General features: G+C 41.3%; 1 protein-coding gene across 4 annotated transcripts in view; it reads right to left on the bottom strand.

The window, feature by feature from the left end:
• Positions 1 to 305: 305 nt before the first annotated feature.
• Positions 306 to 22,689, bottom strand: part of CDCA7L (cell division cycle associated 7 like) — a 31,449-nt gene continuing 9,065 nt past the window's right edge. Inside the window, exons 1-10 of one of the 4 annotated variants that reach the window (XM_079302319.1) lie at positions 18,395 to 18,512; positions 11,533 to 11,679; positions 8,225 to 8,356; positions 7,546 to 7,902; positions 5,814 to 5,888; positions 4,830 to 5,012; positions 3,314 to 3,448; positions 2,369 to 2,518; positions 1,583 to 1,719; positions 306 to 1,265 (exon numbers count right to left, since the gene is read on the bottom strand). In XM_079302319.1, coding sequence (XP_079158445.1) covers positions 1,235 to 1,265; positions 1,583 to 1,719; positions 2,369 to 2,518; positions 3,314 to 3,448; positions 4,830 to 5,012; positions 5,814 to 5,888; positions 7,546 to 7,902; positions 8,225 to 8,356; positions 11,533 to 11,679; positions 18,395 to 18,454 — 1,407 coding nt within the window. In that variant the 5' untranslated portion in view covers positions 18,455 to 18,512 and the 3' untranslated portion in view covers positions 306 to 1,234. Of the gene's footprint in view, positions 1,266 to 1,582; positions 1,720 to 2,368; positions 2,519 to 3,313; positions 3,449 to 4,829; positions 5,013 to 5,813; positions 5,889 to 7,545; positions 7,903 to 8,224; positions 8,357 to 11,532; positions 11,680 to 18,394; positions 18,513 to 22,689 lie in introns of those variants that run through there. The other 3 variants (XM_079302320.1, XM_079302322.1, XM_079302321.1) reach the window with 3 other exon arrangements.

Below are 22,689 nucleotides of genomic sequence, written 5' to 3'. Positions count from 1 at the left end.
AGCTTTACTTCTGGCAGTTTCATACTAAGGTTTCAATAAAATGTGCTGCTTTCTCAATCTGCCTGATAGGAAAAGGAGATAAGGATTTTTCAGAGGCAGCTGGAGCCTGGAGATTTGTCTCACAAAACCCACAATTCTTAATGTAGCACTTATGTGGTCTGTGTTGTTATTTCCTCATCCGTCAATGTTATGTTCATGTGTTTCTTCATATAATGATTATTGATCTCCAAGCACCATTACACCTGCTATGGGAAAGTAAATGGGAAACATCAGCATCAGGGTGTAGTTTGAATCACAAAATACTCCTCATTAGATCAGTCTTTATTCTCTCTACATAAAAGGAAATGTGTATCTTACACAAATTTTAACATACTTTAACATGCAATACAAATATGTTGCATTTAAACAAAGTTGTTTGAAAACCTGGTTGTACAAATGAAAAAATATCCAAGTGTGAGCTGTAAGTAAAAAAAAAAAAAATTAATCCAGAACTCTGATATAGACCAGTTACAACAGCTGGGTAGATGCTTCAGGCAGAAGGTACACCACATAAAAACTGCTGGTGAAAAGCTTTGTTGTTTTTTTTACTGGGATATTTTAAAACTTTTTTTTTCTTTAATACTCTTCTACTTTCATGTTTTGGTAAGTAATTGCACTTTGGAATAAAATTTTCAAAAAACACCCTCCCACTGGTCGATTGCATCAGCTTTGGCTGGAATATAATGGCATTCCACAAAATTACCTTTTCCTTCTTTGCAAGGACAAGTTCTATAAACTACAGGTGGTGGAACAGGTTCAGAAAGCAGAGCTGGAAAAATGGATCTTTATGGTTGAGCTGGTAGACAAGGGTGTTTTGTTTCTTTGAAGACGGGATGCTTTGAAGGTGGTTGTTAAACACCCTTTCTGCAAACTTGCACAATTATATAAATAAAAATATTGCTCATTTTGACCAAGCTCTCCATCATGTGGCTGTGTAGCTCTATTAAAAATTAACCACTCAAGGTTCAAGAGTGCCATTTCACTTAACATATAGGTCTGTGCATGTAGATTTCTCTACCAAAACATTTTCCTGAGAGACCTTTTGCATAAGACCATATCAATCAAAAAGTTCCCAATACAGAAATGAATATGCTATACACTACAATTCAATTTTATATAAAACATAGTAATAAACCTCTGAAGTCAAACTGTTAACATATTAACCAGTTGCAGGCACTGCTTGAGTTCAGTGTTCTCAGCTGTCATCCGCCAGTTGTTTTTGTAAACTAGAAGATAAGAGAAAACAGTGTTAGTGCCTTTCAGGAAATTCAGCTTCCCCAAAAATTTCCATTGCTGAAGATGATAACTTCCAAAACAGCATTTCTATTGCACTTCAGCCAACCAATAGAGATTTCAAAACAGGCAAAAGTCTTTCAAATTTTTTATCTAAGTAGTCGTTTAAATAAGCTGATTTCAGCCAAGGAAAAAATCTGAAATCCAAAAAACTTCTTTTGCAGGATTTGCCCCAGGTCACAAGAAGTGAAATGTTATTTAAAGGGCTGTAACAGTTTAAAAAGGAAAGACCAGAGGGCAGAGCTCTCACCTTTCCAGGTACTCCTTGACGTTGTTGTAGCCGTAGAACTTGGCCAGGTGGATGAGCATGCCGGTGGCACAGCGCCCGTCCCGCCGGCGGCAGTAGCTGCAGTTGCACACCCCACGACAAGGAGGACAGATCCAGGCCTGCAGGGGCGTGAGTGTGGGAGGGGGGGTTCAAGCAAGTTAGGAAAAATGTTATATTTGCTTTCTTGTTGCTCAGAGAAACATGGGTATGGCTTCCCCACGTGATTGTTCAGGGAAAGGTTTTTATAAGCCTCTATCAGCCAGCCAACCTTATTAACATTTCCCAAATTCTGCAGGATTAGAGAAATTATTCAGTGCTTGAATACTTCCTACTCTGAAGCCTCAGGTTCTCTGATGTGCTCAGTACTCATTTTCAAATGACTGAAGTCATCTGTAATGCCCAACATTCGTTCCATGCTAGGCTGACAGTAGTCAACTCCCTAGAAAGAGATGGGTACCCACTGTGACAAGTTCCTTTCCCTCTCTCTGCCTGCTGGTACAGGACAATTCATGGGACTGAATTAACCAGCGAGTACATGAAGTCAAGTATCTCCAAGCTGCTCAGGAACTGCACATAAAAGCACTTGTGCTAAAAGAGCAGCCACTGCCACACTGGGCCAGCACATCAGAGCTATTACTATGTACTACAGATCTGCTTTTGCCAAAAAAGTTTGAGCACCATGTTACCATGAGCATATTCTTAACATCACAGATGTTAACAAAACTCTATTCCTTACACTTTCATTCCAGACTCAAGGATGATACTTACTGGATCAAGCAGAGCTGACTTCACATCTTCACCGTATCGATTTCGAAGGCACGGTCCACAGAACTGCCCCCTCACTCCTCCACAGCCCTGGTTACGACAGATTGTCTTTGTATCAGTTGTCTTCTGTCTGCACTGGTGGCAAGTACTACCCTAAAGGTGGAAGGGAAGAGACAAATATTTGTATAAAGGACAACTTAAGTGCCCATTGATGAGCTTTCCCAATAAGAATAAGCACATACTTCAAACCAAAGTCAAATTGAGCAATGAAGATCAAGTTCTGTTACTATGATAAATCATATAAGAATGCTAAGAATTTTAGAGATTTTACAGTGCCAAGTTTCAGTTGCATTGGAAGTCTCAAATTACATGAGCCTCATGATCACAGCTCTGGTCCTTTCTTCTCTCAATGGAAAACCTAAAACTATTGAGAAAATCTTGTGGTTCATCCTTGCCAACACCATGAAGTATGACATACATAGTAAGATGATCTTTATGATAATCAATAATAATAGCCAAATCCGGTGAAAGCAAGGAAGGAGGAGTTCCATTAAGAACACTGGACACTACACAACCTGTACAGAAATGTCATTTCCAGATGTACAAAGAACAGTATGGATCACTATTATTTAATGGTACAACACAACATTTTTATTAGTGAGAGAGACAAAAAGGATGCCAACTCTCACCAGTGGCAAGTAATAGCTACTTAATAGCTCTGTGGCACAAAAACACTTTTCAAAGGTAAAAAGCCAGTGGGGAGTATCAACCACCACAGCCAAGCCCAGAAAAATCTGGCAAAGCTTTCAAAGATGTACTTGCATGACATCATGATGAGCTGAACTCCCCAGAGCCTCAGGAAAGGACACCTTTTAGCAAACACCACTGAAATTGTGGTGTTTCATTTCAAGCACACAAGACACACTGAAGAATATGGTATCCACTTACTAGAACTTTGTCATAGATTTTGTCTCTAACAGTGATTGCAATGTTGTCCAAGTCCTCCTCAGTTATGTCTTCCACTGGACGATGAGACGAATACTTAGATGATCTCCTTCTTTTGCGTACTCCACAATCCCCCTGCTAAACAAACTCATCTCAATACCTTTTGTCTGAAGTCATGAAGCCTCTATCACCACACTGGGTGACTAATTCCTTCATTTACAATGAGTATGCATTCCACAGCTAGCAAACTACAGGCTCATAAACACTGTAAGAACAGGGAATAGTTTGCAAATCATCCCTGCCTTTCTCTCCCTCTCCTCCATATTTTCTCTACTACACCTTTTACTTGTTTTATTTAATTCCTTTCCATCATTACTACTTCTAGTTGCACAAATCCCTAACATATTTTACTGCTAACTTTCCTATGCATTTCCTGTCCTCCTCCACTATAACTCTTCATACTCCATTTCTTCCCTCTCAAAATTAGGAACTCTGATCATCTGCCTTTCCATGTTTTCCTCCTTCAATCTCCTTGTATGTTCTCTAGTTGCTTTCTCCAATGACAATTTCTAATGTCCTGCAAAAAAAGCTCTTCTGAAGTTTTAGGTTAGTCCTGCCATACTCAGCCTTTTCTTATTAACCTGTTTTAACCTCTACTCACAATTACGTGATTTTTTTTTTCCTTCTAAATATCATTCTCTTTAACCCCTATTCATGAATAAATCTCATATGATTCTTAGCGTTCCCCATACCTGTCTCTGAAGACCTCATTTGTCCTTCACTCTAGATCAGTTATGTTCTGTCCAAAAAGAGTCTTTTGCACATTCTCATTTGGTGCTACTCCTCTCCTTCTAATAGCCAAACTCCCTTTAAAATGCTTTAACCATGTTCAGCACTTGTTCCTACAAGCAGAACTGGGATCCAGTCTGAAGGATTCAAACTTAAAAGGTCTTTTTCATAAAGGCTATACAGAAAATATAAGCAAGACCACCATCAGTTAGAGGAGGTACAAAACAGATTTTTAAAAATTGGAAAGAGTAAAACCTGCAACTTTTCAATTACTAGCCTGTACATTAGCAGTTTGCTGGTGCAGATTCCCTTAATTCATTCTTAGATCAGCCATATAATTCACATCTTCACTCTTCTATTTCCAGAGTAGGATTTTTACCTTTTTTTTTTTCCCTGAATCTGGTAACAGATTTGCTTTGCCACCTCATTTACCCCACTGCCTTGCCACTCCATGGCCTTGTACATTATGGGCTCTAGCAATTTTCAGATGAAGAATTATTAGCAGACCATAAGTTAACTGACTGAATATGCTTGAATAACACTGGTCACAAATAGAGCCCACTTAACAGGTGATAGATGAGACAGAAAGGCCTGGAAATGACTTCTAGTTAATCCAAATCAAAGATTTTCAGTAATTTTGTGTAGGATGTAACGTCTGGTTAAGTGTTGGCCAACAATTTAAATGTTTCCTAGTTCCTGACTACTGGGGATATCAAAATCTGGCAAATACCACACTGAGTCTCTTCAAGAGGTTTTGCTGTCTGTAGCTACGGATGTGTTCTGCGAATTTGACAGCAGACATGGTAAATTTTTCCAAAGCAAATTTTTCTGGTGGACGAGCATTTCTGGTTGGGTTCATCCGACGTGTTATCTGGCCTTCAGAAAATGTTCTCCTTGGGGTTTTCTTCTGCTTCTACAAAGAAAAGAAAATTCCAGTAACTGTCTTTTCAGTTATGTTTGTAGTGTTAAACACTAGAAACAACCTGAAAATATCTGTACCACACTTGTACTGTCATGAATTGATCTACTATTCTTCTACTCCTTATTTGTTAAGCCAAACCCCACCAAATATACTCCCTATACACTATACCTTTTTGCTACTTTTAAAACATCACACCTTCATGTCAAATTCCATTCCAATTCACATCACAGAACTCTACCAAAGACATGGCCCTTCAAGGTTTCCTCAAATCTTTCCAGTTTATAATATACATGGAAAAATGCTACTCTACAGAGAATGAAGAGTTGAAACTCCTCTGCTTAAAGCTTATAAAAGTCAATTCAAATAACTACTGTGTCATTTCTGTTTGTGTTGAATGGTTCAAATTCATGAGCACAGCTGTACTGGGAAGGATGGATTTTAGAAGAAAAGCCTACAAGAGGAAATTTAACAGGATCTGAACCCAAAGGAAAGCAACTATTCTTCCTTATTCCCACATACACAGACATTTGTCTAAGATCTCAACAGTATTTCTGGAGCAAAAATCATAAAGTAGATCTCATCTTGGTCCTTATGTTTCTTCATAAATTATCTTATAAAATTTCATTTCCTCACATAATCTCTGGCACTTCCCAACCCATAGCAAGTCTATACAAATGAAGTGACCAAATCCAAAGGAAATCAGAACAAACTTGCTGAAAGCTTCTGGTGAAATACACTAATCCTAAATCTAGCAAAAATTCCTGTCACCACCAGCCAGTGCTGGGAACTTACTGAAGGAGTCGAGCTGGGCGTTTTCACTGGGAACAGGTCCGGTATGGAATTCAGTTCTGCCAGCAGCTGGGCAAGCTGGAATCAAGTGATGTCACATTGAAAAACTCACTGCAATTTGCAAAAAAAGCAACACTACCTACCATCCATTCTTCATGTGCACTTCAAATTATAGCTAAACATGTGCAAGGAACATTTATGGAAGCACTTAAATAAAGTGGGGCTCATAAAGGGGGTTCATTTACTCTGCCACAAGGAAAAACTCTGCCAAGAATACTAACTTCATAGCTCCCACTAGTTCTTACTGGGAATTAGAACTAACTGGATTTACATAGTATCTTGTCAAAACAGTACTGAGGAGAGCATTATACCATGGTAACACTTGATAATGAGAAATTAAGTTCATATGATAGGAGGGAGAAAAGAGAGACAGGGTGTCAGAAGACAGTAAGATGTTCCCAGTGAGCTTTTACTGACTCCAGATACATCTGTGCTCTTTGCCAGGGAGCTCAACGTCCCCTGAAGCAGTGCAGACACTGGGTACACACTCATTAAAAAGTCAGAGAGCAACTAAGCCCCACTGGCAGTTCCCCAATGCATGCATGTTCTCATCATGTACAGCATCAGAAGCACTTCAGCAGGATGATGACTTCCTGCACCATGTACAAGATATCTTGGAGGTACATTTCCACAGAAGCAGTGGCTGATAGGTACAAAAAAAACACTGACCTGTTCTGGAATTCCAGAAGAATGAGGCTAACTTCTGAAAAGCCAGTGGTAGTGAGGATGAGCCAAGCTGCTAGCTCTCTGAGATTGCCACAGCCATCAAGAGATTAAAAGCTGAATACAGTATTTCTCAGTAAATACTTCAGTGTGGCATTTATTAAGAGCTATTAAAAGCCATTACAGTACTGCTCCTAGGATGCCAGTGAATTTCACAGTGGTTGAACTGCAAGGAAGAGTGGAAGGTGAGAAGGACCAAGGAGCAGCAAGACCAACACAACAGCAGTAGGGACACAAGACAGAAGAGCAGGTACAAAGCTGAAGCAAGTTTTTACACAGGAACTGCAGGCCCACACCAAGAAGGATTGCTTGATCCCCTAGACTGCTTGGAAGCTGCAATTTTCCCTAAAAAAAAGTAAAACTGAAGGAGCTACGAAACTGAACATCAGATTGGATTACATAGCAGCATGATAATTAAAGAGAGCTGGTGGCATGTTGGCTAATAGAGGAAAAAATATTAGGAAATGATCAGTCGCTATTTTCGGCACCTACACACACATACACACATGTTCAGCAGTTTTACAGTCAAGCATTACTGTAAAAATCACATCCCACACAACTGAAAAATTACATTTATCATCCTCAGCAGTTTTTAGCTGGCTTTCCAATCAGTAACTGCAACAATACCATAGCCTAGAAGGACTAGCTGGTTTTCTGACATGTTCTGAAGACTTCAAAACTTGGTCATTTGTAACTTTGTTCACATCAACATTAAAAGTTCTTAGTTCCACTCTGGTTTTAAACTTGACCAGACTAGTTCCCACTTAAGGTTATTTTAGGGATAAACTCTGAGTGCTGAGTGTCCCCTAGAGTTTTCCCAGGTAGAAAAATCCACAATAAGATTTTCCCAAAGTTCCAGCACAGCACTAGCAGGGATCCTAAAATTCAAGAATGCTAAAGCTAAGTAATTGGATGTAAATGGCAGAGAACAAATCCTGCTCTTAAGTCTTACCATGGCTTTATTCTCTTTAATATTTATGGCTCTCTTAAGCAGTGCACTGGAACTTTCCTCCTGTGTTTCTTTAATGTCTTCTTCAGACTCTGAAGCAGAGCCCTCTACTTTGTCCGACCGCTTGAGGTTTATTTCTTTTGAAACAGGTGTGAGGGATTCACTGTGCTTTAGAGGTAAATCAGACAAAACCTGCTCAGGCACTTTTTTCTCAGATGACTTCCTGGTGGGAAACTGTAAAGCAACACGAAGGCCAAAACTTCTTCTCTTGGGAGAAAACTTCTTCACCTCTTCCTCCTCTTCTTTCTCATTATCCAGCAAATTATCACATTCTTCATCACTCAAGTCTGTCTTCACCATCTAGAGGCAGGAAAAATCCCATGTTACATTATTGGCTCTGACATAAGAGAGGTCATTTTTAAATCACTAGCTTTAGACAGCAGTCTTTCCACCCAAATTTCACCTTAATTTACATCTTTTTACAAGTTCACAGTATGCAACTTTTGCCTGTGCAGAGATCAACAAAAATATAACAATATTGTCTGGGACACAGCTATGGCTGTCTCCATGGCATCACATGATTTCATAAAAATTCCTACAAGAACAAGAGGTTCACACAGAAGAGACAGGAAAAAAAAAGAAATTAACATATACATTCACATGTAGGTGTGACTGCCTTTACCAGAACCTCTTTCTTGTTCACATGCACCTCGTTTGAAGCGAAGCCCTCAAACACTTCTGTCTCAGAGTCTGTGTCCTCAGTGAAAATCCTCTGCAGCTCTTCAGTGAGGTACCTGGACTGGAACCGGAGCCCCTGCAAAAACACCACAGCCAGATACAGTATTCACACAGCCACCATAAACAGGTTTCAAGGGTCAGATAGTGCCAACTAAATAGCATACTCTGACAGCACTTTGCAGGCAAAGCCTGTCAAAAGAAACGTACAACAAGGAGACAATATTCAGAGTTTCAGTATTGAGTTATTTTAACTTGGCAAGATTTTTTTCTTCATTTTGAGGATAAGGCTTTAACGGAGCTGCTTCTTGTGGGGGAAACTTTCTCCTTTACCTCTTCCCTTCTTCATTACTACCCAATAAAAATAAACTATCAGGTTTCTTGTATGTAAATTATCATGCTGTTTTATATATTTTCTTCTGGATAAAAAAAAAACAGGTCTTGAATAGAAGAAAATACAAATGAGGGAGAGGGTCTGCTCCTCATGCTGTCACACCATCACTGAACTGACAGATACCAACACAAATGATCAGAGCTTTGAACAGCCTGACTACTATCCCTCCACCTTCCAACTTCTTAACTCTCTGATTTTTCACTGGAGTTCATCATTCATGTTCTAGGGTAGACAGCCCCTCAATTTCAACCTATAGACCAGGAAGTAAAAAGATCTCATTGAAACACTCTTCATGATATGTACAATACACCCCAATGAAACACAGGATCTTTACTAAATAGAAAGATATTTCCATACTTCCAACAAGAACTAGTAGAAAACCATTTAGTCAACTTGTTCCTGTTAATCTCTTGAAAAAACTTGCTCCTGGTAGGAATATAATCCATGCTCACATCATTCCTGCCTCTTGAAAGTGAGCATCATATAAGTTTGTTTCCCCAGTTTTCCTGTTACTTCTTCCTCCCACACAAGAAACAAAAATTACCTTTAATACAATGCATTTGCTAAATATCTTCCTTTCAATTCCCTCCCTACCCTGATTTTAATTACACATTTCTTTATTTTAAGATAATATCTGATGAAAAAAAGATACAATAGACAAGTGGGAAAACTTAGAGTGGAAATGAGAGGGGGGAGCCACTGCATATGCTGTTTCTTTACACTTAAACATGTACAAATTATTATGGGTAATTGTAATGAGTTTTCTATGAGGAAAATTACTTTATTCTTTTGTTTATAGCTGCAGTGCAGCTGCTTGAGAAAGGAACAAACACAATAGGGAAGTTACTTTAAAGTTAAATTGCATTTCTTGGAGGAAAGTTTTTATGCATTCTGTGTTTTTATGAAATTCCACAATGAAGGTTGCTGGGAGTAAACATGCTATTTGTTAGCTAAAATAACTAAAAATAACACACCTATATAACACACAGATGCAGTTCATATATGAAGAACAGTCTACACCAGGTAAAATACACATCAGGGATACCTATTGTGGGAGAAATTGTGGGAACTTGGCAGAAGCACAGAGATTATTTGAGCAGGACTGCAGAAAGCCCTGAGGAAAAGCAGGCACACAGAGGCCACTACTTGTTAACTCATTTATGAGCATCCAAGGGAATGCCTGATGGACTAACAGCCCATTTACCACCCCAGCAGGGCAGCTACCTTGCCTCCTTTCTCAACAACTGCTGAATTTTTCTGAACTTCCTATCATTTTGCCCTTTGCACCTAAACCTTTCTGTATATTGCACAGTAGGCTTTTGCAGCAATAGTGGTGTTTGGCATCATGAACACAAGATGCTCATCCTGATGCAGAGCCCTGATGTGCAAGGACTGCAGATTATGCTGCAGTTGGATGGAACTCAGGGTATTTTTATTGTACCATTTAATGGTAAGGAATTAAATTCAATACTGATCAAGATTTAAAATAATTCTTATCCCAAGGGAAACACAGGAATGGTAAGGAAGGCTGCAGTGCCAGCTGTAAATCTGGAACAAGTCTCACTGGGATTCTCAGCAATGCATCTTAAACTAACAGTACCTTCCACAGCATTTTTCATCAGAGAATTTAAAAATGCTTTGCAGAAGAGATCATTATAATAAACTCTATTTCATATTCAGCTGGGAAATCAAGAGAGAGAAAAGTACAGTCAGGTGCCTGCAGCCCCCAAGCAGGCACAAGTAGAAGCACCCACACAAGACTTCCCCTCCACCACCACCACAAGAAGGGTCCCCACCGACCCTTCTTGATGCTCCCCACAAAAACACGAGAAAGCTACCTCCTGCTTTTCTGAAGTTGCCAGTACTACTGTCTAGCAACAAGATTGTAAGCCAATTTAGAGCCCAGTACATTTAATTACATTTTAGACATTATCTTTCTCTATAGCACAGACTGTGGCTCTACCCCCCGAAGGGTTTCTGCACTCTCCTGGGGCAGCTGCCTATAAAGGCTCAGAAACAGTGCAAACTTGTACAACCCTTATTCTGTCTCCTTCTTTGGCTAACGCTAATAATCTTGTCATCAGCACCTCTTAACCAGCTGCTGACCTGATGGACTCAGAAAATAAAAGAAAAAAAATTCCGTTTTCTTATTAATGAAACAGAGGGACCTTTGCAAGAGCACAAATGACAAAGGTATCTTATAACACAATAGCCCATGGCTATCAAGCATACAGTTATGTTTCTAAAAGACTAAGAACTAATTTTTTTACCACCCAAGACAGCACACCAGTTCTTTTCTTTTTTTTTTTTGCAAATACAGATGGTATCTCCAGCTACCAAAACAGAAAACAAAAAATATCATCACTGTGCTCATCCAAGCCACTTCATCAGCAAGAGAGCAAAGAACCAGCAAATTACACGACTGTGCCAGGGGCTGATGGTTTCTCTGGGTTACCAGTATCAAAACACAATTTTAGTGCAGAGACAGCACAGAGATATTTCAGGAAGAAATACTTTGATGTCTACATACTCACAAATGCCCATCTAATATCATGTATTTGCACTATCTTATGTATCCAGCAACATATTTCCAGGATGGTAATTCCCTTTTTTCCTGTTTGCTACACTTACCAATTTCACTTCACCTTCCAATGAAACACATTTTCTTTTCTATATTATGAAGTTTTCAAAAGCAACCACTAAAAGGATACTAAGGATACTAAATTTGTTTACATTTATGTTTAATATGGGGACTGCAAATTATGGGTTAAGGTTAGAGGTATAATTCAAACAATTTTGACACAGGCTCAGATATTACTGCATTCCAAGAGCATAACTGGATTATGGCAATCTGTTCCTACCTCTTTTCCAGACTCCAGGGAATCAAAATTAGCAGACTTGTTCTCTGATAAGAAGCTCTGTTTGGAAGTATCATCTTGGAATCCCGGAAAATCTCCAGTGTCACTGGGGGCATTAAAAATGTTGGCCACATCCTTGGGAACCTGTTTCTGATTCAAAACAAGACAGAAAATATGAGTCACACACACCAACTTAACAGGAAAATTCCAATTGGCAATAGTACAACTTATTTTTATATTCCTATGCAAGTACAAGTCTGTAGCACAAAATATGCTATGTGTAAATTGTACCTTATTTAGCTAAACTCCAGGAAAATTCTGTATAGACTGTTTTAACCCCTGAATACATACTCAGGATCTGGGATTAGGGAGGGGACGTGCTGTACAGGGTGTTCAACTCCACAGGAAAGTCCTTCAGAGACATAAAAATACATCTGTGCCTCATCTTTGCGAGCAGAAACTTTGCAAGCAGGCTCCTTTATCCATGAGGAAACCCACCACTCCTCTTGCTCTTTCAGAGCAATGATGGCTCAGAGGTGAGGAACACAATTTATAATGAAGCACAAAGAAACCTGACCTTTAGATCTCACAGTACCACTATGGATTTTAGCAGACACTTTGCCATCTCCAAAAATAAAACTAATGGAACTCGTTCTCCTTGGTTAGTACTATCACAGAGCTTCTCCTGTGATACTTGGTAAGAGAGTGAAAATGTGCTCACCAAGAACACTTCCCCTTTGCTAGCAGCCCATGATGTGGCCCACCAGGAGAGGAGGAAGCACAGCCAAGGGCAGGCAGCAGCCTTCCAAGGTGACCAAGGTCACAGCTTCAGAGTGCAAGAGTTCAAGAAGTCCAGTCCCAGTCTAGGAGATTTGTAACACCACATCCAATCATTCCACTGGGCCACACACTTCACAGCAAACACTATGGATAAGGCTCTGCATGTACCAGGATAGTAAGGAAGCCTTCAGAGAGCTCCCATGTGGGCTGCTTTAGGATCTGGTGTGTATAAGGATGGGATGAAGAGATCAAGCCTTAAAAACCAAGGAAGAAAGTATTTAGCCAAATTTCAGAACACATTTTCACACATCCCAGTATCACCTGCAAAACCATTCTGCTAGTCACACAAATGCTCTGGGAGAAAAGTGTCTGCATTCCTCACCAGCATCCAGACACCCATCTCCTACATCCCCTGGACCACATATACACCTCATGCACACCACTCTAACATGAAACAAGCCTCCCTGCTGTTTGCTAAAGCCACACTCCCATTAACTCTCAGGAACATGAGATCAGTGACAGCCCAGTCAGAGGCCAATCCTTCATCTGAAAGTGCTGTTTTCCTGTCCTGAATATTCACCAGTATACCTCAGAGATGAGGCTCAGAAGCAACAGTGAAGACTGCCCTTTTCCACTGTCACAGAGAAACAAGGTTGTTAATACAGGGCACAATTTTTTTTTTTTTTTTTAAGTTTACTTCTGGCAAGGCAAGTGACCCAAAGGAGGCTCATTCTCCAAAAGTAATGCTGCTGAAAAAGTTCCACTTCCATTAAACCAGCAAGCAGTACCTTTACCAAACCATTGGTCTGAAATAAGCTACAGTAAAGGGTGAACATGAGCCTAATTTTATTCCTGTTCTGCTCTTACAAAGCTGATGAAGGCTGATGCAAAACCAACTTATTGTTACTGGAGCAAGAGATAAATTCACCTCTGGAAAACTGACCCCCTCAGGCCTATAATGGCACGATCCAAAGCACAGCTGCTGAACTCATGCTGTCCATATCCAAACTCCTTTGGATATTCCCTCACTCCCACCTCCTACAGTGAACATCCAGAATCCACTTCCATTGCTGTGACAGAACTCACTCAGTACAAAGCAGTGTTAAAAATGAAGCATTAAGCATTTTAATGGAAAAACATAAAAGGAGCTGAAAGCCTTGCTGCTATGAAAAAAATCCTCCAGGAGCCACTGCATTAATTCTTGTGCTAATGTACAGCTAAGTCAGCCATTGATGTGATTACTGTATGCCTGATTTCTTCTTCTTCATCTATTGCTTCTGCATCTGCACCAGAGGAGTCATTATGAGACTGTAATTACTGATTTTGAACAACAATAAAAAAATTCTTTCCCAGTAGGAGACTTAAATTTTTTTGCATTCCTAAATTCTAAGGTACTGGTACTGATTTAAGTAACTTACTGCAGAGCTTCAAGGATTTTTAGTTTTTGACTTGCTCCCCAAAATCTGACTACCAACAATCTTAATTTGGTCACTAAATGGTCACTAACCCCATTTTACCAGAAGGGCTTACATTAATAACAGATAACATGTTCAAGGTGGACACACTCCAGAATTTTAGAAAGGGAAGCCTCATGATGAATCTTGATTAGCAACACTATTTCTGCACCTGAAATTGTAAGCCAAATTTATTTCCAAGAAAAATCCACTGACATAAAAGACAAGTTTGCAGCAAACATCACTGTCATTTATTGTGCAGTCCTGGAAGCCACACACATTCCCATCTTCAACTTTCAATTAAAATACGTTCTGAAATATATTTACTATCAGCATCAAAGCCTAGGATTTCAACTCTTGTCAACAAATTATTATACACCAAGAAAGGAAAGACATATTTATCTGAAAAGAAATGTCAAAATGTAATCTATTGAAAACACCTGTAAAACACAGGCACTCCAGGAGAGGATCTTTTGCCACTAAATCCCTAAAAAATGAATGAAGGCAGGGATGTGATGAACATTCCAAGCTTGCTCAGGGAAAATATTTCAACATGAATAGACCACAATGGATTGCTGAAATGCTGAAGGTGTGAGAAATACTGTTTTTTAAAGACACCTATTACAAAAGGCTAAATACCAAAAGTCTAGCAAAAGCTGGAAATAATTCACAGCTGCTGAAAAAGTCAGTCTTATTTCTGGTAGGAAATTTTCTATCTATTGAACTCATTTATTTTTGCACATAAAACACATTTAGTTTTTTAAAATCCCTACAAGGTACTATTCAAAAGCATCAGCAAACCTTCCCTGCTACAGATAGCACACAATCCAACAACTGCCAGAGTAACAAATCCTATGTTTCTCCAGAAATAGTCCAAAGTTCAAGACATCCACCTGTCTCAGGTTTTCCTTCTCTAAATTAGGCAAAACACCACCAGTATACCCAGGAGCATACTGAGATGTGTTGGGCTGCATGGAGATCCTATTCCCAAACCACCAGGGATGAGCAGCTCGCATGTGCCTGTGGAGCCTGGCAGGTCTGTCACCAAGGGCTGTCAAAACTCTCTCAGTCACATGAGCTATTGAAAAGTAAAGCACCCAAAGGCCCCAGTAGTCACCAGAACATTTTTCCAAGCACTACCCCCATGAATTCCACCTTGTTAGGTAAAGAAAAAAAGAAAAACCTGAGGTGAGCTGTTTTGCTACCCACATCAACTGGAAGTATTTTCATATTTCAATTGAAAAAGCAAAATTCAATTGATACCAAAGCCAGAAAAGTTGCAACTTGCCCTGTAGGCTGTGACAACACTTGCCTGCATGCAAACCCATGGAATTGGTAGGAAGCATGATATTTCTACACCACTGACTACCATATTTAATTTTTTTAAGAGTTATTTGCACACATCACTTTCCCTGTCAATTGTCACACTAGCACATTCTTCTCCAACAGTGATATATCAGCAGAATCTACAGCGTGAGAAAGCAGGGCTGGATGTAATTCTCTATTTTTGCTCCTACCATGGGGGAAAAAAACCAATTGGGCTGTGCTCCCTTAATTCAATGTACGGGCATTCCTACTCAAAGCAGAGCAAAGGCAAGTTCAGTCACGTTCAAACTCAGTAAAACTGAAATAACCAAAGTTTAATCCCAGCAGATACTCATACAAACCAAATCTGTGCAAAGTCACACTTTCACCACACGCTGCAAAGCCTCTTGACTTGTCCCTGGTTGAGTCCAGAAGCCAGCCTAAGGCATGCCACCCAAGGGTTACAGGCACTGCATTTGGCTCCTGCCTCAAAGGAACAAGGAACAGGGAAGCACTCCAAGGTTGACAATTGTGGGCAGCACTGAAAGAATAGAGGGGCCCAGCCAGAATGTCTGCAGGTGCCAGACCAATAAACCACAACTATTCAGAAGTCAAGATCCTGTTTTTTCCACTGGAGTCATAAAGGAAAACAGCACCCTAAAAGCTTAACACTAAGCATCGTACAAATGTGTGAAAGCACAGAGATGTAAAGCCCCATACTGCAGTGCAAAACAATCACACAGACTGGATGCATGGTCAAAAAGACTGTCAGCTACACAATCAGCCTGAGACCTGTGGGCATCAGCAAAATCTAGGAAGGCAAGGAAGATCACAGATAACCTCCAGAATTTCTCAACATCATTAAAGCACAAGAAGCTGAAATCCCCTAGACAGTGAAGTGCTCCTGCATAAGCAGCAAGAGATTGTAAGGCAAGTGAGTGCTCTGAAAGAAGGAATAACTGATGGAACGAGCAGTCATCATCCACTTTTATGATCTTTGCAGGAATAATTTGATTCTAAAGTGAGGATAGATTATGCATGAGCCTTTGATCTGTCACAGCAACAACTCCTGGGACTTTGAGGGTACCCCCTCAAAAGGTTCTGGCAATTTTCACACCAGTAGACCTATTGCTCCATGACATTTTGGTAAATTCTGCTATTTTCAGAAGAGCCCAACAGTTTCTATATTGCCTTATTTAGACTGATAATATGCTAATACTCATAAAGCTACTTTATCCTAAAACAATGCCCAAGTATCATAATCACATGGTATATAATTTAAAATGTCACCTTCCTGGAAGGTATTTCCCGCTCTTCAAAAATGTTGGTAGTACTGTGAATATCAGCATGCCAGCATATGAACACAACCCAAACACTGTCACCTACTACTATTTCTTCCTTTGTACCACCTAATATCTCAGCAATCCAAACAGTTGTAACAACTATTTCTGAATTAATTCTGCATAATTCAAGAGCATCAATTTCATCTATGGTGATGCCTAATTACTGTCCAAATCCCAGCATTCCAAAGAAAATATTTTTGTACAATACCACAGGCATGTGATGCACCCTCACTTTGTGCCTGGACTGCTCGAGTCTAGGACTTGTGCTCAGGCCTTTTGGGTGCAAACACTTTCTCACAGCCAGCACTCCTTTAACAAGCTCTGTGCACTGAAACTGCTGTGCCAGGACCTGGGAAATCAGACCCCAGGACAGGAAATGGAATTGCAGGTCTTGCAATTCAAAACAGTTTTGTAGTGCTGACTTCCTTGGCAATAATTTTCAAATCAGGGCATGTACTCATGAGCCAATCTGCCCATCACCAGTGATGAGCTGTGACTTCAGAGGCAATGAAACCTTCACCACCACATCCTTCTGTCCCAGCCAGGACTGAACTCACTGCTCACTAATGCATCACAAAGACAAGGCAGAGCCAGCAGAAGGCTGTGCTCAGACAAAAACAAACTCCCGTGAGAAACAGGAAAGCACCAAGACCAGACCATATCCTTCTCCCCTTTGCAGAGCCTTGAAAGAAGCATGATGTGCAGCCTTTCAGCTGTGTACCAGGAAGGGAACTAGTAGATGGCAGGAGTCTTGTGTTACAGCACTAGAGATGAGAATCAAGTGCCATTTGTGTATATTGCCAAACAGGGTTTTCCCAAACTGTTTTATAGTGCCCTTATCTTCACACTGCAATAGAAGGCCTGAGGTCATACAGAGGTGAAAGGTTTACAAAGTCTCCGAGGACAGAGGTTCTAATAAATATTCCAGTGGCTCTATTACACTCCAGTCCCACAGAAATTCCTGTAAAACTCTAACTTTCCATTAGCAAGAGCTGAATGAGATGCTGAATTTCTCCTTGCTCCTTCCCACCCTTTGGGAACCTCACCATAACTTAAAGAGTCAATTTAGACTACATATAAGGAGAATGATAAAACACTGGAACAGGTTGTCTAGACAGCTGGTGGATGATCCATCCCTGAAAACATCTAAGGTCAAGTTGGATGGGGCTCTGAGCAACTTGATCTAGTTTAAGATGGCACTACTCATTCAAGGAGGTTGACTAGATGAGATCTCTTCCAATCCAAAGTATTCTACATCCATATAGCCATTCCATAGCCATACACCTCCCAAGATTTGAACCATACAATCAGCCTGATGCATCCAAGCATGTGCCACCAGGCTTGGACCAGAACACAGCCGATGGAAACACGCCTCTCAGGCGGATCAATCGTGTCTGCGTTGGCATCGCGACATTTCAACAGGAAAAAAACAAAACAAAACAAAACAAAAACTAGACAACCAAAAAAAAGGAAAAAAGAAAGAATGAGAAACCACCTAAAGGTGGCCAGAATTAAAAATAAATAAATGCATTAGCTATCTCTAAAGTGGCATCCATCTCCAGGCTCGCAACTAATTAATTATCAATGATCCACTCCGTCAGCCTTTATTGGAGCCGCTACAATTCCCAGCGCAGCTGCAGCCGCCCCACGCGGCTGCTGAACGCCTCAGGGCCGCCCCGAGGGCGGTTTCCACCCTATTCCCGGCCTTTAACCAGCGCGGAGCTGCCGCGCCACGTGGATGGCTCCCGGGGGACCGCGCCGCCCGCTCCCCGCACGGCGCGCCGCGGGCGGGGCCGGTGCGGGGCCGGGGCAGCCGCCCCGCCGCTGGCGGTCGCTGGCCGGCGCTGGCGGGCAGCTGCTCCGACCCCTCACGCCGCGGGCAGCGGACAAAGGCCGCCGCTGCCCCGGGCAGGCGGAAAGCCGCGGGCCGGCTCCCCGCCCCCGCCGCCCGGCCCCGCTCCGCCGGCCCGCGGGCCGCCTCACCTCGCCGCGGGTCCCCGCCGCCGCCGCCCCCCGTCGCCGCCGCCGGCCGCGCCGCGCCATGGCCGCCCGCGCCGCCGCGGGAGGAGGAGGAGGAGGAGGAAGGAGCGGGAGGAGGGGCGCGGGGCGGTGGCGGGGTGGAGCCGGGCGGCAGCGGCGGGAAAGCGGGCGGAGGGACGGGGCATCCTGTGCGGCCTGCCTGGGGACGGGCAGGGGCTGTGCGGTGCTGCTGCGGATCCCCCGGCACCCAGCATCGTCCGTCCCTTCCTGCACGCTGCTCTGGGCGGCAGCTGTTCGTCTGCAAGGGGCAGGCTTTGCCTCGGGGAAATAGGCTTTCATCTTCCAAATAACTTAAAACATGTATTTACGCAATACAGGCGAGAAGTGTAAGCCTTGAAAACCTCTGGGGGAAAAAAAAAAAAGGGGGGGGTGCTGGAGAGGGAATACAGATTATGCCACTTGCAAAGTATAAAATAGTAAAGTCCAGCCATCAATTCGGCGCTGCATGCCCACCACTGAGCCATGTCCCCAAGTGCCACATCCATATGATTTCTGAGCACTTAAGTGAAGAAACCTTCCCTGGCAGAGTTTCAGGCCATTTCCTCTTGTCCCTTGGGAGAAGAGACCGAGCACTATCTCCTTCGACCCTCCTTTCAGGCAGTTCTGCAGAATAATGGGTCGCCTGAGCACCAGCTCCCTCAGCTGCTCCTCATCAGACTTGTGCTCCAGGTCCTTCACCAGACCCTTCCCCAGCTCAGTTGCCCATCTCTGGACATTCTCCAGCACTTCAATGTCTTTCTTGTTGTGAGAAGCCCAAAACTGAAAACAGGACTCAGGTATGACCTCACTAGTGCCAAGCACAGGCAGACTTTAAGTGCATTCCCCAGCTTCCCAAGTCAACAGCCTTTAACTTTATCGTGAAAGTGAAATCTAAAAGTTAAAGGGATGGGAAGCAGAACGGTTCTTTGAAACAGCAAGTCAACAGTTCAAGTTTCAAAATATCACAAATGCTGGAAAATAAATCTAATCAGATTTAATTGAAAAAAACAAAAAAAAGGGAATGTATCAATTTTAAAGCATTTTTCTTCCACACAAGTTCCTATTTCATCACATTTTCCACTGTGCAGCTAGTAGAAAGACAAACTTTGTGTTATGCTTACCCTGTAATTCAGTGAGAAAATCTACCCTTTGAGCATAGAGGTGCTCCCAAAGTTGTCTGATTGGGTGGGGTGGAGATCTGAACTCAGCTTCCCCCTTTCCCACTGGCACTGTGAGTATTCCCTTGCCCAGTGTAATGTGAAGCAGGTCCAGCAGAAGTCTGTTGAGATGGTGTTTTTCTAATGCAACTTTGGTAATAGAAGGGTATGCTTTCCAATATACAATTATGTTAACTCCCCTGATTAGGGCTCGTTTTATAAAATTCTTTCCCCTTCTCCCATCCTTGCATCTGAGTATTTCTCCCTTGAAGGGTTCCCTGAGAAGCATTCTTTCCTATTTGAGAAAATAGGAGAATAATTGACGACTATGTCTGAACTGGGGGATATCAGTATAAGGTCTCAGGGTATGTTTCACACCCAGGTTTCTGTCTGGTGTTTTCCACAAGCCCCCTAGTCTGGGTAGCTGGAATAGAATAGCAAGAAATTCTGGCTGAAATAAGCCCATAATAACTACCTTTATAGTTTTTGAATTGATAAAAGCAAATCAGAGGAACCAAGTGTTTTACTCTGTAGCATCCCTTCAAACACAATTGTGAATTGCCACTCTAAAAATAAATCCAGATTATTTCGACTGTTTCAGTACTTCTGGATGACTGAGACTTAAAAGCATTATTTATTTTTTCATTTAGGGGAGCACTTCAAAATGCACTGTGCAGTCTGCCTACTATGATTGAGTTCCCAGGTCTGACTAGGAATTTTAAACACTTCATTGTAAATGTTAAAATAAAAGTTAGAGAAAAGTAACATTTTTTTGGAAAGTGAAGGACAGATAAGATGAGGTTTTTCCCCTCTCTCTGAAGGGAAGAGCCTCTCCATGTACCATTGCATCTGATTGTCAGTGTAACACATGGGGATTACCCATTTAAGTACTTCCAAGCCTTTACATTCCAACCATATGGAAGGTATTTGTTAGGAGATAACGTGAGGGAAGTCATTACATGCAAACAAAGAAGCATTTAGACAAAGCAGGCCAATTTAAACACTGGTTTGCATTGCAATATCCACTTTTGAGGCACCTTCAGACTGTCACTCAGGGTGTGGAAATAAGCTCTGGGCATGAGGTGGGGAGGACGGAATTCAGCAGAAGATAAAATGTGGGAATTATGTATAATATCAGCAAAATTGAAATGCAGACTTCTTAAAATACAAAAGAATAAAGATGTCTTGTGCGAATACTGAAAGGCTTGTATATTATGTGTTCCACTGCTGACCCTGGGCTTGGTTCTTTCCCTTGTTCCCAACAGTCTACGTTATAAAGCACTTCTTCATTTGTTAAAAGCTGTCAAGATGATATCTTGGATTGTGAACAACAGATTTGAAATGGCTGTGTTGACTGTCCTGTGCTAAATTAGAGAGAATAAAATTGAATTCTCTTACAATAGAGATGTGCAGCTATTATGCTGTTACAAATACATTATGAACTGTCTGATATCTTTAGCTATTTTATGCAATTTGTTGCTTTGGCTTTGTTTTTTCTTTTTTTCTCCCTAACTTTCCACTTCATTTTGTACTTTCATAATCATTCTCCTTATCAGCATTTCAAGCCCTTCTCAGTTATTGTTTTTATGTTGCCTTATTAGAAGTGGGGGGGGGGGGGGGGGGGCGGGTTAAAACTTTTGTTAGTTTAATTTTTCTATGTCTGTAGCTCATAATTCTCAGTGTGGATTTTCCATCACTGAATTCCTGCCCATTTTCTTTACCTCTCGTCATATTATTTCAAAGTTGGTTTGTTTTTTTTTTAATAACCCACAATAGTTTTTGTGTTATTGCCTTGTCAGTAGACTCTCATCATCTGCTCAGACAAGGTTTAGCTGAATTCCGGGTACTCTTCAACTTTAACCAATCCAACTCTTCAGACTCAAAACTATACAATGAAACTCATAACAATGAGCTCTGTCTTGGGCTCAGTATGACTATGATAATCAGACTGAAACTTCCCAGCAGAACAAATATGTAGTGAAGGAATTATGAGCTAGTCAAAATATATTATCAGGTATAGCAGATCCATGGGTTTATGGGATACTCAGTAACAACATGATGCACTGTAAAATTACAGGACAGCACCACCACCTCTCTAAAGCGGCCAGGTAAACAGAAAAATTTGTTTCCCATGAGTTTCAAATTTACAAATACCACTCTAGCTTATAATTTTGGACTTTACTGCTGTGAATTTGCCAAGCTGGAGAAACATTAAAATCAGTCCCTGATCCTGAATTCTGCTTTCACTGCTCCCTCTAACAGTCTCTAATTTGGGGGCCATTGTAATCACAACTGGGGTCTTTGCTCCCATCTTCCTGCCACCATGCTTCTCTGAGACCTGTCAAGCATTTTAAGTAGCATGCACTTTCCCACACTTCTCAATGAATGCTGACATACCTACCTTAAAAGGATTACTTTCTGCTGAGAGGAATTGTAATCTTCTTTTCCTGCTCTGCAAATCCTCTAGTAAGTGAAAAAGAAAGGCCAGGCTCTGTTCTGCTGCGCAGGGCAAATCACCATCGCAGAAGGTATAGAATAAAACAACAAATCTAAGATTTACTTGTGGTCATGCTTGTCCAGGAGCTGTGTCCCTGACTATTAACTCATTGACATCTTCCATTACAATTTCTGGTGCTTTGGTATTTTCTGAGTTAGTTTCTAACAGCTGTATGAATACACAGACACACAATTGCTACCATGAATGGTATTCAGGACAAAACACTTCTCTCAAAGATGTCTACAAAAAGGTAGAGACACAGAATTGCCTTAACTTGAACCCAGTTTTTAATATTATGTATTCTGTTAACAAAACCCAGAAACACACTTTAACTTATATACAAAAAAATACTGTTTTTTCAAACTGCCTAATGTCAATTTGCAGAATATTTTCAAAAGCTGGCACGGAGGATTGTGGTGGTGGTGGTGAAGATTTGTGCTCCAACAGTGGGTTGTGGGTGGTATCTGACAGAACAACAAAAGCACAAATGTTCCTGCTACCTTGATTTTCACCCACTCATCTCAAAACCTTTCCTCACACACCGTGATTGTTGCAACAAATTAGCTTGTGGGTGAGGCTGAGGGCTTAGGTGATTTTATACTACC

Source organism: Erithacus rubecula (genome assembly GCF_903797595.1).
Source record: "Erithacus rubecula genome assembly, chromosome: 3".
Taxonomy (NCBI): Eukaryota; Metazoa; Chordata; class Aves; order Passeriformes; family Muscicapidae; genus Erithacus; species Erithacus rubecula.
Note: the sequence above shows the minus strand (reverse complement) of the source record. Positions and strands in the feature narration are given on the sequence as shown.